General features: G+C 39.7%; 1 protein-coding gene across 2 annotated transcripts; it reads right to left on the reverse strand.

Annotated features, from left to right (window-relative positions):
* Nucleotides 1–1,090: 1,090 nt before the first annotated feature.
* On the reverse strand, nt 1,091–12,764 carry LOC127453944 (zinc finger protein 574-like). 2 transcript variants are annotated; one of them, XM_051720772.1, is made up of 9 exons: nt 11,239–12,764; nt 8,187–8,243; nt 7,827–8,087; nt 6,552–6,712; nt 6,368–6,481; nt 4,472–5,256; nt 4,140–4,266; nt 2,010–3,584; nt 1,091–1,895 (listed from the first exon to the last, which is right to left on the reverse strand). In XM_051720772.1, exons 3-9 carry the CDS (start codon nt 8,080–8,082, stop codon nt 1,734–1,736), a joined length of 3,180 nt encoding a protein of 1,059 aa, XP_051576732.1. In that variant the 5' UTR covers nt 8,083–8,087; nt 8,187–8,243; nt 11,239–12,764; the 3' UTR covers nt 1,091–1,733. The 2 variants fall into 2 exon arrangements, with proteins under 2 accessions (XP_051576732.1, XP_051576730.1); XM_051720770.1 differs by lacking the exon at nt 8,187–8,243 and having other exon boundaries at nt 7,827–8,147; nt 11,239–12,763.
* Nucleotides 12,765–13,684: the final 920 nt, after the last annotated feature.

Consider the following 13,684-nt stretch of genomic DNA (forward strand, 5'->3'; position numbering starts at 1 on the left):
TTACATACTTGTGGGTTGTGGAATACAGTGGTAGGCTCTCTGACATTTATTTGTGTGATTCTGGGATGCCTACAATCCTCACACTTGTATTAATAATGTGTGTGTGATGTTACAATGACGGATCAGCATAAACATACAAGTTTTAAAGTGATCATATCATAAATCTTTTATATTTTTAAATTGTTCTTCCCCATTTTCCACTCCTCTCTCTGGATCTTAGTGTGTAATTTACACTCACTGAGCTCTTTATTAGGAAGACATGTACACCTTCTTATTCATGCAATTATCTAATCAGCCAATCGTGTGGCAGCAGTGCAGTGCATAAAATAATGCAGATGGGGTCAGGAGCTTCAGTTAATGTTCACATCAACCATCAGAATGGGGAAAATGTGAGGAAAAGAATGGCCAGACTGGTTCGAGCTGACAAAATCTACGGTTACTTGTATAACAATTGTAGTGAGCAGAATAGCATCTCGGAATGCACAACACGTCGAACCTTGAGGCGGATGGGCTACAACAATAGAAGACCATGTCGGGCACTCTGTTAGGACCATAGTGTTCCTAATAAAGTGCTCAGTGAGTGTATATACCACTAGCATCAAAAAATGCTAAAATAATCACAGTTTTAAAGTAATAAACACTGGGTGACTTCACAATGTTGCAAAGATTTTCTTGTGGCTTATACTGTATTCAATTAATGCTCTTTTTGGACTGGGAAAAAAATTTTGGGTTCTGAAAGTTACTGTATGTTTTCATAGTACATAAAGCTGTTTTATCACAAAAGATCAGAGAAAATATGATTCCTCATGATATGGCACCTTGAAGAATATTTAAACACTACCAGATATTGAAGTGTTACCACATATGCAAGTATTTGTTATTTACTATTTAGTGCAGTATTTTGGGGTTTGGGAGTACATTTTCAATCACATTCTTGACTTGCTACCAGTACTGGAAATCAACATTCAAAGCCAATAAAGGTTTGCAGAGACTAATGTATGCCATCTAACACCGAGTTAAATTGAAATCATTATTGCAGGCTATAATGCTGTTGTAACAGTACACATCTTCAAAATAGTTGCAAGGGAGATGGAGACAAACTGTTTAAGTTTATTTGCAACACCTATCCAAGTCGGCATTATAACAATAAAAAAATTCTACAAATAACATTCAGTGTACAGACCGAGAGATGTTATATTGTAACACATGAGTCCTTTAATCATTGCAGTAATGACCTAATGCATAATGCAGATTAGCTTTCCAATTTCTGTCCATGCTGAGCAGTAATAGCTGTTTTGATCTCACTTTTCCCTGTTATTTGATTTGTTCTTGTCTTTGGTACCTCCTCACAAAATCTGCAGGTCAGAATGATAATGGGGAATCAGTGAGCATGTACTGTTATTATCAAATCATTGATAATGTGTTGTCAACTTGCACCACTGTCAATGGGTGTAATTGTTCACTTTTGAAATCTATGCCTTCATGCGATTTATATGGATCTATCCGTGTCACAACAAGAGTGTCATGTGCAGTAAGACAGACTGTCCATTCCCATTCCGAACACAGGAGCCATCAAATTTATGAACCATCTTATCACAAACTTGGGGTCTCTTCGGTTGCATCCTTTAAAATCTGCCCACTCTAAAGGCATCTTTTAATCACAATCTTCAAAATCTAAAGAAAATCAATGATCCTTAATGGCCAATGGAGTGCTGCACTGTTCCTCACTTCTCTCACATCAACTGCAGGTTGTCCACAGTAATGGCCTCCATGTTGATGCCGCCCTCCAGTGCGGTGTGGTACAGCTCAATGGCCTCTGCCAGGTCTCCACTTGTCTCTATGATGGCTATAGTCTCTCCAAACTCATTACACAAAATAGTTGGAGTGCCCTGAGTCTAAAAAAAGGTAAGAAAATGTAAACTGGGTGTTAAAATAACTTACTAACTATATAAAAGGAAAAGAAAATATGTGGGGAAAATACCACAAACACACAAGTAATAGCTGCCTACCTGTGCAAGGTTAGATGTCTGTATCTGAATGACTTGGGGCTGTTCAAGCTGCACTTCCTGCTGGCAAAGAGTTGGTATTGCTGTTGCAAGGTCAATCTCAGAGACATCCACAACAGCAACAGTTGCTGTATTGGTTTGTCCTGTAATTTCACCACTGTGCACTTGCTCCTGTTGTTTTTGGGTGCGAGTGTGGGTCTTACGATGGTTCCTAAGGTTAGAGACAGTCTTGAAGGTCTTTCCACATTCACTGCAAGAATGTGGCCTCTCACCTGTGTGTGTGCGCCGGTGTTCTGCCAGATGCATGCTCTGGACGAAGCCTTTGTTGCAGAACTCGCATCGAAACGGACGCTCACCTGAATGCGTGCGAAGGTGCTCACGCAGGTGTGTGTTCTGCCGAAACCGCTTGCCACAGATCGCACAAGGATATGGACGCTCACCAGTATGTACTCTCTGATGTAGTGTGACACTTGAGGCAGAAACAAACAGCTTTCCACACACTGGACAGGGGTGGGACTTCCCAGTAGACGAGCTGGAGCCTCGTGGCCTGCCGGGCCCAAGTCCGTGACTTAACTGGTGCAGGCGTAGATTTGCAGGAGAGTTTAAGCGCTTACCACAGATAGTGCAATCCAGATTTGGTCTTGCCATTAGAGGAGCCCACTGCTGCTCACTACCATCCGTCAAACCTGATGCCTGCTGACCTCCAATCTGGGAGATGCTGTTTAGCTGTGTCAGGTTGGGATGCTCCTCTAGGCAATGCAGGTCTCTCTGGTGCTTGCGCAAGAACCCCTCAGAACAATGTGGGCAGGGGTAAGGTGCTGGGGACCCTGGGTGGTGAAGAAAACGGTGAGCTATGAGTTTAGCAGGACGGATAAACGTAGCTGAGCAGTCTGGACAGGGTAAGGGCGTGGCGTTGCTGTGAAGATGCTGACGGTGTTGACGGAGATTAGAAGATTGGCTGAAGGCTTTGTGGCAAATGTCACACCTGTACGGACGGACTCCAGTGTGTGTGAGTCCATGGCGGGAAAGATTGGCAAGAGATGAGAAGGTCTTTCCACACACACTGCATTGGAACGGACGCTCGCCGGTGTGTGTGCGCAGGTGGTTCCGTAGATGGATCTGCTTCTTGAACGGTTTCCCGCAGATGTTGCATTTAAAGCGTCTTTCAGTGGTGTGAGTGGTTCGACGATGGCGTAACAGACGAATCTGCGAGGAGAATCTTTTTGTACAAATAGAGCAAGGGAATTGTGGCCTTTCCTCAGCAGCAGGAGTGTTGTGTTTACCTTCTTCCTCTCCACCTCCTTCCCCACTGGCAGTAGTTGAATGGTTTGGGTCATCTGTTGGCATCTTGCATCTATTTTGGGCTTGTTCTTTGTTTGAGTGTTCACCATGAAGCCCATTCTCTGCAGGCTCTGCAGACTGGGAGACCACAGCAATACCTCCAGTAAGATCAGTGCCTGTTTCACTAAGCTCTTTTTTTTCATCGGTCATAGGCAGTGCCTGTCTTTCTCTCCTCCAAGCAGTCTCTCGTTTTGCTCTTTGAATGATGGAGAGAGGAGATCGCTGGGCCAGTACAAACTGCAGAGGGCAAAGGAAATTTTTATTTCAGTATACTGTTTAATAAAATAATTTATCATAACAGTGGGATCATGTCAATACACAGTATATCATCTTTCTAATAAAATGATTGAATCCCTTCCAAAACCCCATCTCTAAGCTGAGCTGACCTAGAAAATTTCTATTCACAACAGAAATTCCTTGACTTTCCCATGTCTTTCATAACTTTTCCAGGCCTGAAAATCACAATTTTAAATTTCCCTGATACTTGCTTTAACAGGTTTTCACAGTGGGAACCTTGTATCTGATTAACAGAGTGTCATTTGATCAATGAAAGCCAAGTATCTTGAAAGCCAAGTATCTTGTATCTTATTTCTGCAAATGTGTGAAAGCCTCATGAAAGCCTCTGAACTAATTTATTTTTAACAAATAAGGGGGGCACACTGTTTGTGTCCTTGTAATTGTACATGTGCAGGTCTATTCTCTCAGTTCTGATCATCTACACCATTACAAGGACCCCCAAGTATGGATCTGAGAGCTGCAATTCATTTGACTTTCAAGAAAATCATCAATTACCTGAGAGGCTGGTGCAGCTGGCTCACCGGTTCTGTGAGTGCGGCGATGGTACAGGAACTTTGTCATGTTGGTGAAGGTTTTGGTACAAAATGGGCACCTGTGTAGTGGCTCAGAAGTATGGGATTTCCTAAGATAAGGAAGACAAGAAAAATGTCTTAATAAAAAAACCTAAAATGGCAAAAACGTTTAGGTGAGGGTTAAGTTTAGTAGTAGGTGTATGGTTAGAGGATATTCATTAGCCCAGTTTAAAAACAATTGAGGCCAATGGAAAGTCCCCGCTAAGATAGAAAAAAAAGAAGTGTTTCCGTTTGTGTGCATGTGTGTTTTAGTACCTGTGCATCATGAGTGTCATTTCTGTGGTGAAGCCATGTCCACAGTCCACACATAAAAAACGTGCCTCACCAGAGTGTGTGCGCATGTGTGTCTGAAGTGACACCAACTTCTTAAATACTTTATCACACTCTGGGCACTCGTGCGTTCCTTGTTCATGCACTCGAAGGTGTGCCGCAAGCCGTTTGGCTGTGGTGAACGTTCTTTTGCACTCCTCACACTGAAGACTGCTGGGTGAGACAGGAGATGTTAAACCAGCTGAGTGGGCAGCCCATGTACGCTTTCCACCACTAGCTTTGACAACTTTACTGCCCTCCTCTGATCCGTCACTCCTCCCTTCATCCTCCCGAGCCACAGAAATTTCTTCATACCCCACCATCACCCCAGTGCTACCACTCTCCTTGTCCTGGCCTAAGAAGTGCTCCCCCTGATGTTGAAGGAAATCCTCTGGTGTGCTAAATAGCAGATTACACTCAGAACACTCATATGGATGGATAATTACAATTTCCTCGCCTTCATTCTTTACTGTGTTCACCTGACCAGTGGAAGGGACAAGTTTCAAAGTGGACACATTGTCTAGCCTGATAGGATCAGCAGGTAAGAGAGGGGAAAGGAGTTTAGCTCTGCGGAGAGGAACTGAGGCAGATCCATCAGCAATAGCTTGGGCGGAGCAGAACTGAAGGTGGAGCATAGCAGAGGTGGAGCCAGGCAAAGATGGATTTGCTGGCACCAACATAGTTCTAGGAGGGGCTGCAGGCTTAGATGGGGCTTCATGCTCTCGAAGAGCCTGAAAAATGAAGGCAACAAAAATACCTTAGGAAATGGGGACCTGTAACATCCAAAGAGAAAAGTGGCGATATGGCCAGACATTTTCACACTGAACCTTAATCATCACTAGAGGGCAAATATCTGCATGCCCACAGTCTGTGTTACAACTGTCTGATGCATATTACACACAAAACTGGAAAACTTTTTTCGATCCATACAGCGCTAATCACATTGGCTGGTTTGATTAAACTTCTGTGAGTAAAAACACACAGGACTTTTTTTTAATCAGTCCACTTAGAAACAGTCGTGTTCACAAGGTTCCGGGTTGATACAATAAGCAGTTTTGAGGATGAAATAATCACTGGATTTGCCAATGTTTGCCAGGTTAGTGACATTCAATCTTTTATAGATATTCAGATGTTTGTTTGAGGCATGCAGTAGCAAGTTAAGTGAATATCTATGAGCAAAACAATATTCTGCTCTGTTTACTTAGTTATGTCTGTAAAATAGTCAGTACTGAGGTTTTCTGTGCTGTACTTAGACTCTCTGCACATTTTCCACTATTTTCCCATGTGTTTTTGTGCAATCACTTATGGAGACTGCCGGACCATTACATAAATTCTACTTTTGTTATGGTATAATATATCTCAGATAACCTGCCCCTAAATGGCACGTAATGACAAAATGACTGATCACTTTACATGTCATTTAGTTTTAGTCAAATTAAGTCAATTATTTTTGTAACACGATGATCTAACTAGGTGCGATTCAGCAATTGATTTTTCTGTCCACACAGAGCCTGAAATTGCTGCACGATGTGAAACAACATAATGTACAGTTATGAGCTGCAGAATTTTGGGCCAATGTGATTTCATGGTGGGCAGGGCTAACCAGCATGATGTTGCAGAAGTAGAAACCCAGCAATCGACAAAATGTCCTGGGGTCCTGTGGCTGGATTTGAACAAAAAATAATTACATGGAAGAGATAGCTTTTATCGAGTGTTGCCTGGTTAAGACCATAAGAAACTTCTTTTTACACAAAACCCCTTTGTCCACTATGTAACTCACATGTGGTGCCAACAAAAATGTAAATGTTTTTGTATGTAAATTTAGGTATGCATGAAACAGACCTGGGCTAAAGTTAGGATCTGGCCGGCACTCTGTTCATCCAGAACTAGATTCTGCACATTGAGCGACTGAACCGGAGCAACTGAACCATCTGCCTGAACAACAAATTCCTGAAACTGAACACAACAGAAATTCAGACACAGCAAAGAAGACAGTTTATCAGCGTGTTTACATCTGTATACTTACTGTTTCATTGGTCAGGTTGCTATGCGTACTGCTTCTGCTGTGTGTCTGCCTGTGTGTCAACCACTGTTCAGGTGTGTCAAAGAAGGCCAGGCATTCCAGACACTGGTACTGGATTGGCACTTCTGCACCAACAGCACCCACCTCTGTGACTTCACAAACCTCTGAAAATAAAAGCATTAACATGCTGATTACATGCACTTCCAAAGCCCATCTCCAAACTAAACTTTCAGGCCAGGTTCCCACAATTTTTGACCAATGAATTTCCATGACCTCTCCTGTTGTTTGTGATTACTGGAAAAGGATTTTTTTTTTTTTTTTTTTTAAACATTCAAATTCAGACTTGATAATAAATCATTCAGACCAATTCATTGATAAAAATAAAAATAAAAAATGACTGAAAAGGAAGATTCACTTAGTAATCAACAATCCCGATGGGTTGCAGTTGAGTTTTACTCTACACAAGAGCAATATCTAGTCGATAAGTTATCGGTGAACTATTACTATAATTTCCATAGATTTTCCACATCTGGAAAACAATTTTTAAAATTCCTTGATATTTTAAACTTTTCCATGACCATGGGAACCCTGTTCAGGGCATATAAAAATCAGATGGTCATCTGACATGTAAAGCATAGCCTTACTTAGATCCGGCTCTTTTCATCTTATCATATACCCTGGAGCTCTAGATTGGTTACCCAATGAAGCTAAGCAGGGTTGAGCCTGGTCAGTACCTGGATGGGAGACCTTCTGGGGAAAACTAAGGTTGCTTCTGGAGGAGGTGTTAGTGAGATTACCAGCAGGAGGTGCTCACCCTGTGGTCTGTGTGGGTCCTAATGCCCCAGTATAGTGACGGAAACACTATACTGTAAAAAACCACTGTCCTTCGGATGAGAGGTTAAACTGAGATCCTGACTCTTTGTGGTCATTAAAAACCCCATGGCACATCTTGCAAAGAGTAGGGGTGTAACTCTGGTGTCCTGACCAAATTCCCCCCATTGGCCCTTATCAATCATGGCCTCCCAATAATCCCATCCATTAACTGTCTGCATCACTCTACTCTCTCCTCTCCACCAACAGCTGGTGTGTGGTGAGTGTACTGGTGCACTATGGCTGCTGTCGCATCATCCAGTTGGATGCTGCACACTGGTGGTGGGTGAGGAGAGTCCCCTGTTCAGTATGTAAAGCGCTTTGAGTGTAGTGTCAGAAAAGGGCTATATAAATATAACATTCATTAATTTATTCATTCATCTTGCCCTCTCAAATGCACAAACTCACCCTGCCCTGCCTCCCTCATGTGCAGCTCCTGATGAAGCAGCAGTTCGTCTGGATTCTTGAGGATGGCTCCACATTCCAGGCACTGATACTGGCTCTCCCCAGTGTCATAATCATCATGGCTGTGTACGAACTCTGCCTCGTCCCCCTCTCCTCCTGTGTGGATCTGTTGGTGCACCAGCACCTCCTCCAGGGTATTAAAGAGCTGCTGGCACTCACTGCACATATACTGATGCTCCACATACTCCTGGTCACTCATGGTAGCTGCAGGAAGTTACAGTTCTAAACCAAAGACGATTGGTGTGCTGAAGAGGAGATGCAGTTCTGTGTGACCACAGAACAGAGGTTATGAGTCACTATTACCTGGCAGATTGAGTATGCATTCCCATTCCAGATAGGAGTTCTTAGCCACAAAATGACCTGAAGAAAAAAAAAAAATCCAACTTTTGTAATGCGAGACTACAAAATCTGCAACAATTTGTCTAGCACTTCTTACCTAATTAAATTATACAGGGTTCGTACAGATGCTTCAAAGTTAAATTCAAGGACTTTTCAAGCAAATTTTTATTTGTTTTCAAGGACTATGCTCGAGTTGTCATTAAAACAAATTATTTTTGTTAATTTTAAATACAAATATTTTAACCATTCAGTTAATTTATTTTTATAAAACACTTATTACAAGTACAACAATGAGCATCTTTACAGTAACAATTCTTGGTTCATTCATGAGGAAATTGATGTGCAATAATAGTGTGCTCCCTTAAAACGCACTTCGCTTTCCAACAAAAGTGAATAACTGGGTCTGTAAACAGTAGTCCATATGACTTATGTTCTGTTTCATGTTTTCTAAAGTCACACAACAGATTTATGTGAGGAACTGACCCAAATTGCAAACAGGTCATTCTCAAAACATTTTGACTTTCCAACTTACAAAATATTGAAATTTTCCATTTATTTCAGTTTTTGCCTATAAACGCTGAGGGTAAACATTTTGTAACATGTTGACATTCATTTTTATTCATAAAGGACAACTTGGCTGTTGTTCTTTCTTTTATTATTTAATTTCGTTTCATGAACGAAGCAAGTTAACACTAAGTTAAATCTAACGAGGGTTAAATGGGTTACAACACCACATTTTGAGGGTTCAATGGGGTGCAACACCAAGTATTTTTGTGTGAAAATATTAGTTAAAATGTGAATAACTTTTTAACATGCTGGGAAAAATCACTATATGCATATTTAAGCAGCCTCTGAACTTAAACCTTAAAAATTATTTTCTACAACATTTTGTATTTAAAAAAAATGTTAAAACATTAAAAAAAAAAAAAAAAAAATTGATAAAACCAATAACATGAAATCAAGGGACAAACATTCTTTTTAAATTATTAAAATTATTAATAAAAATTTTGTTTAGCTTTTTTGCACACTTGTTTGGCCTTGCACTAATGCTTTTATTAAAAATAAGTACAAAATAAATACACAAATAACTTTACATGTCATAGAAGTGGTGTACCTGATAAAGGGAACAAGGATTTTTTTCAGGCAATTAACAATTTCAAATATATTTTCTAAAAAATTTTTATTTTTTTAAATTTTTTTTTTTTTTTTTTTTTTTTGCTATTTGAAAGCTTTTTCATGACTAAAAAAGTCAAGGGACATGTTTGTCAACATATTTTGATACTGACCCAAATGTTGTCAAAAATAACCTATTTTGTGAGACACAAAGCTTTCTTTACAGAAGGGGGCACTAGAAGGCTCACAAAACTGAATCCTACATTGATCTGCATTCAAATCATTTTACATCTCATATCATTTTTTCACTCTGGAGAGTAATTTTTAATTAAACTGATAGTTGCAAGAATTCATACTTGTTAAATCCGCCACAGCAGTATCTATAAAATATATATTTTTAAATCCTCCAGTAACACTTGATTGTGATTGGCCCATTCTGAACAGCGCTGCCAAAAGTAACAGGTGCCACGTGACAGAGCCGTCTATGCGCTGCTCGATTCAGCAGTGGTTTAGTGGTCTGTAGTCGTGTTGTTTCAAAAATAAATACATACATTTAATTTTTTTAAATGATTTAAGCAACGTATTTTAAGATTTTCTATAATTCAAGAACTTTTTAAGCACCTCTTGGTAAAAATTGCTATTTTCAAGGGTTTTCCAGGACTTAAATTTGAAAAAGTCAAATTCAAGTACTTAAAGCACTTCAAGCACCTTGTACGAACCCTGTTTATAATTCAATAACTCAAATGTTCCTAACGGTACTTCCATAAATGATATTTGTATGATTATTTCATATTTATATAAGTTTACTATCACAGGATATAAATTTGTTTTATTACAATGAAAGAAATGAGTACAATATTCATACAAATAAACACTGTATCAGGTTGATTTTCTGTGCCACAATGGTGAATTATCTGTATCCCATATGTGTATACACATATTACACGTTATTTCTTACTCAAGGTGGCACTGTTGTTTCAGTGACTGACATTTGACATTGTTATCTGATGAAGAAAAAACATCAAAGTAAACTATAGTAAGTACAACACATGAACAGTATGATTTGACTATTGTCATCTGGGTGAACTACTGAAATGATTTATGTTGTGCATCTATTTAGACTCAATAAGTGCCTCAGAAAATACTTATGTGTAACTTATGTGTAGCTTATGTAGGTCAATATGTGTTTGACAGCCAGTTGTGTCTCATGAAATGTCAGTGTGAAAGTAATGAATCCTGTTCTAGATTTGTCCTGATTTTTTGCATTATCTCTCTGATTTATATAAATAAAAAAAAACATCAAAATATATTTTATTCTATTATTTTCTAATTGTCTTGAAAATATTTAGAAAATTTGACAGTCTGGGCATTTTGTAGATCCATTTGTGATAGATAAATGTGCCGGGTCTCTAAATAAATTTCCATGCATTTAAGGGTTAAAGGGGCAGTTCACCCCCCAAAATTGTATTCTGTCATTGTTTACTCACCCTGTAGTTGTTCCAAATACTTTTGTGAAACATAAAATTTGTAAGGCAGAATGCTAGCCTTAGTCACCATTTGCTTACATTACTTTTTTTTTTTTTTTTTTTTTACATACAATAAAAGTGAAATACGACAGACTGTCATTCTGCCTAACATCTTGTGTGTTCTACAGAAGAAAGGAAGTCTTTAACATTATAATACAGATCATTTCTCATAATTCAAAATGAAGACCATTAAATATGGCAGCTCTGCTAATATAAATAGTCTACAAATCGAGCTGCATCAATAAATAAGCAATATTACATGCATTACAGTACTGGTGCAGAGAGAAAGTTCAAATTAATTGACAATATACCCTGACAAAAAACCTTTTAAAGCTAGTTGTGGGACCACAACGGACAGCATAACGCTACTTGTTTACCTTGTGGCGAGCAGTTGGTGGCGCTCTTCAGATTTTGCCAGAGCTTGTGGAGCTCACCGCTGTCTCCTGACTGTACCACCCCGCTGTACGGCGGTCGTCAGGCGGCGCTCTTCACTTTTCCCCGCAGGTCTAAGAACGCTGAGCGAGGCCTTCTTTCCTCAACCGCTTTACAAACCTTGCCTCGCGCGCGCTGCAGTTGGGCAATCCCTCGTGCCGCGCTTAGCTGCCCTGCGGAAGCTTTCCGGTGTTCAGAATGCGTTTCTCACCGAAACCAACCAGTATTGCTCTGCTCGACGCACTCTTTGGAGAGATAATTCGACGTAAACACGTTCGTGTATGTGGAATTGTTCCGTTTGTGTGGTCTCTGTTCCTTGCTCTGTGCATGCTGCCCCGCCTCGTGGGAGTTGCTAGCGGCTTGCGCAAGAATGTGATTGGATGAAAAGACTGCCTGTCAAACTCAAGCCGTTGTTATGGACAGTCTGATAGCTGCGTCTGGATGCTAGTGCATATGAGAATGTGAATATGTTATATCTGCTCATGCTAATTTTAAACCACCAATACATGCAATTATTATTGAAATATCTGAATATCCAATACACATAATGTCCAAGAATACAGTAACAGAAGAGAGGTTGAACGGCTGGCTCACTGGTGTAGTCAAAACAACCTGGAGCTGAACACGCTCAAAACGGTGGAGATGATTGTGGACTTTAGGAGGAACACCCCAACACTGACCCCCCTCACCATTCTAAACAGCACTGTGGCAGCAGTGGAGTCATTCAGGTTCCTGGGCACTACCATCTCACAGGACCTGAAGTGGGAGACCCACATTGACTCCACTGTGAAAAAGGTCCAGCAGAGGTTGTACTTCCTTCACAGGTGAGGAAGTTCAACCTGCCACAGGCGATGCTGATACAGTTTTACTCAGCAGTCACTGAGTCTGTCCTCTGCACTTCAGTAACTGTCTGGTTTGGTTCAGCTATGAAATCGGACATCAGACGACTATAAAGGACAGTTCGGACTGCCGAGAGGATTATTGGTTGCCCCTTGCCTTCCCTTCAAGAACTGTACACTTCCAGAGTGAGGAAAAGGGCTGGAAAAATCACTCTGGACCCCACTCACCCAGCCCACTACCTTTTTGAACTGTTGCCTTCTGGCAGGCGCAACAGAGCACTGTGCACCAGAACCTTCAGGCACAGGAACAGTTGTTTCCCTCAGGCTATCCATCTCATGAACAGTTAAAACTGCCCCATTGAGCAATAATTATGTGCAACACACAGCTTAGTCTATTTATATTTATCCAACATACCATACCTCTTCTGGCATTACATTCCCTTGCTTCTGTATATAACAGATTTGTATTTGTACATACACACACACACACACACACACACACACACATATATATATATATATATATATATTTGTATTATTGTGTATTTCTGTATATACTTATATTTTCTATTCACTTTTTATTCTATTTTTTATTATTATCTCTGTCTTGTTGTTGTATTGTTTGTGCACTGGAAGCTTCTGTCACCAAGACAAATTCCTTGTATGTGTAAGCATACTTGGCAATAAAGCTCATTCTGATGCTAACTGATTGTGTTCTGGTCAGCTGATGACTGCAGGTGAATTTAAGGAATATTGCAAATAAATAAAATAAATTTAAGAAATGTTTGGATAAATAATCCAGTCCATCCTGTCAAATTAGAATTAAACACGAAATAAATTAAACTGCTGTTTGCTCATGGAAAAACACCATTTACAAACAAATAGATAAATTAACTTGCAGTTTTATATGTAAGTGAGGACTGCAGTGGCACCATAAATCTGTTGCATCATTATGTGCCATAAATTATAAACATTGTTATCAAAACACTGTTCCCTTTCCCAACACTAAATTGAAAGATATCTTCATCAGCTCATTAATGTCCAGAATTTGACAAGCATGTAAATTTAAATGAGCCAATTTAAAGGAATATTCCGGTTTCAATACAAGTTAAGCTCAATCAACAGCATTTTGTGGTAATGTTGAGAACCAAAAAATGTAATTTCAACTCTGCGCTCATTTTACAGTGAGGTAAAGTGAGGCACTTACAATGGAAGTGAATGGGGCCAATCAGTAAACATTAAAATACTCACTGTTTCATAAGTGTTGCTACAAAATGTAAACAGTATGCATGTTAACATGATTTTAGTGTGATAAAATCACTTGCTAACCTTTTCTGTATTCAGAAGAACTAATGTAAGTGCTTTTATGAAGCTCACATTTCTGCCTTTAAACCCTCCAAAAATGGGCCCATTCACTTTCTTTGTAAGTGCTTCACTGTGCCCTCGATTTTTTTTTTTTTTTTTTTTTTTTTTAAGAAAAGGAGAAACTAGTCGAAATTATTTTTTGTGGTTATGGACAGTATGCCACAAATTCTGTCGATTGAGCATAACT

This window comes from Myxocyprinus asiaticus, chromosome 16, assembly GCF_019703515.2.
Source record: "Myxocyprinus asiaticus isolate MX2 ecotype Aquarium Trade chromosome 16, UBuf_Myxa_2, whole genome shotgun sequence".
NCBI lineage: Eukaryota > Metazoa > Chordata > Actinopteri > Cypriniformes > Catostomidae > Myxocyprinus > Myxocyprinus asiaticus.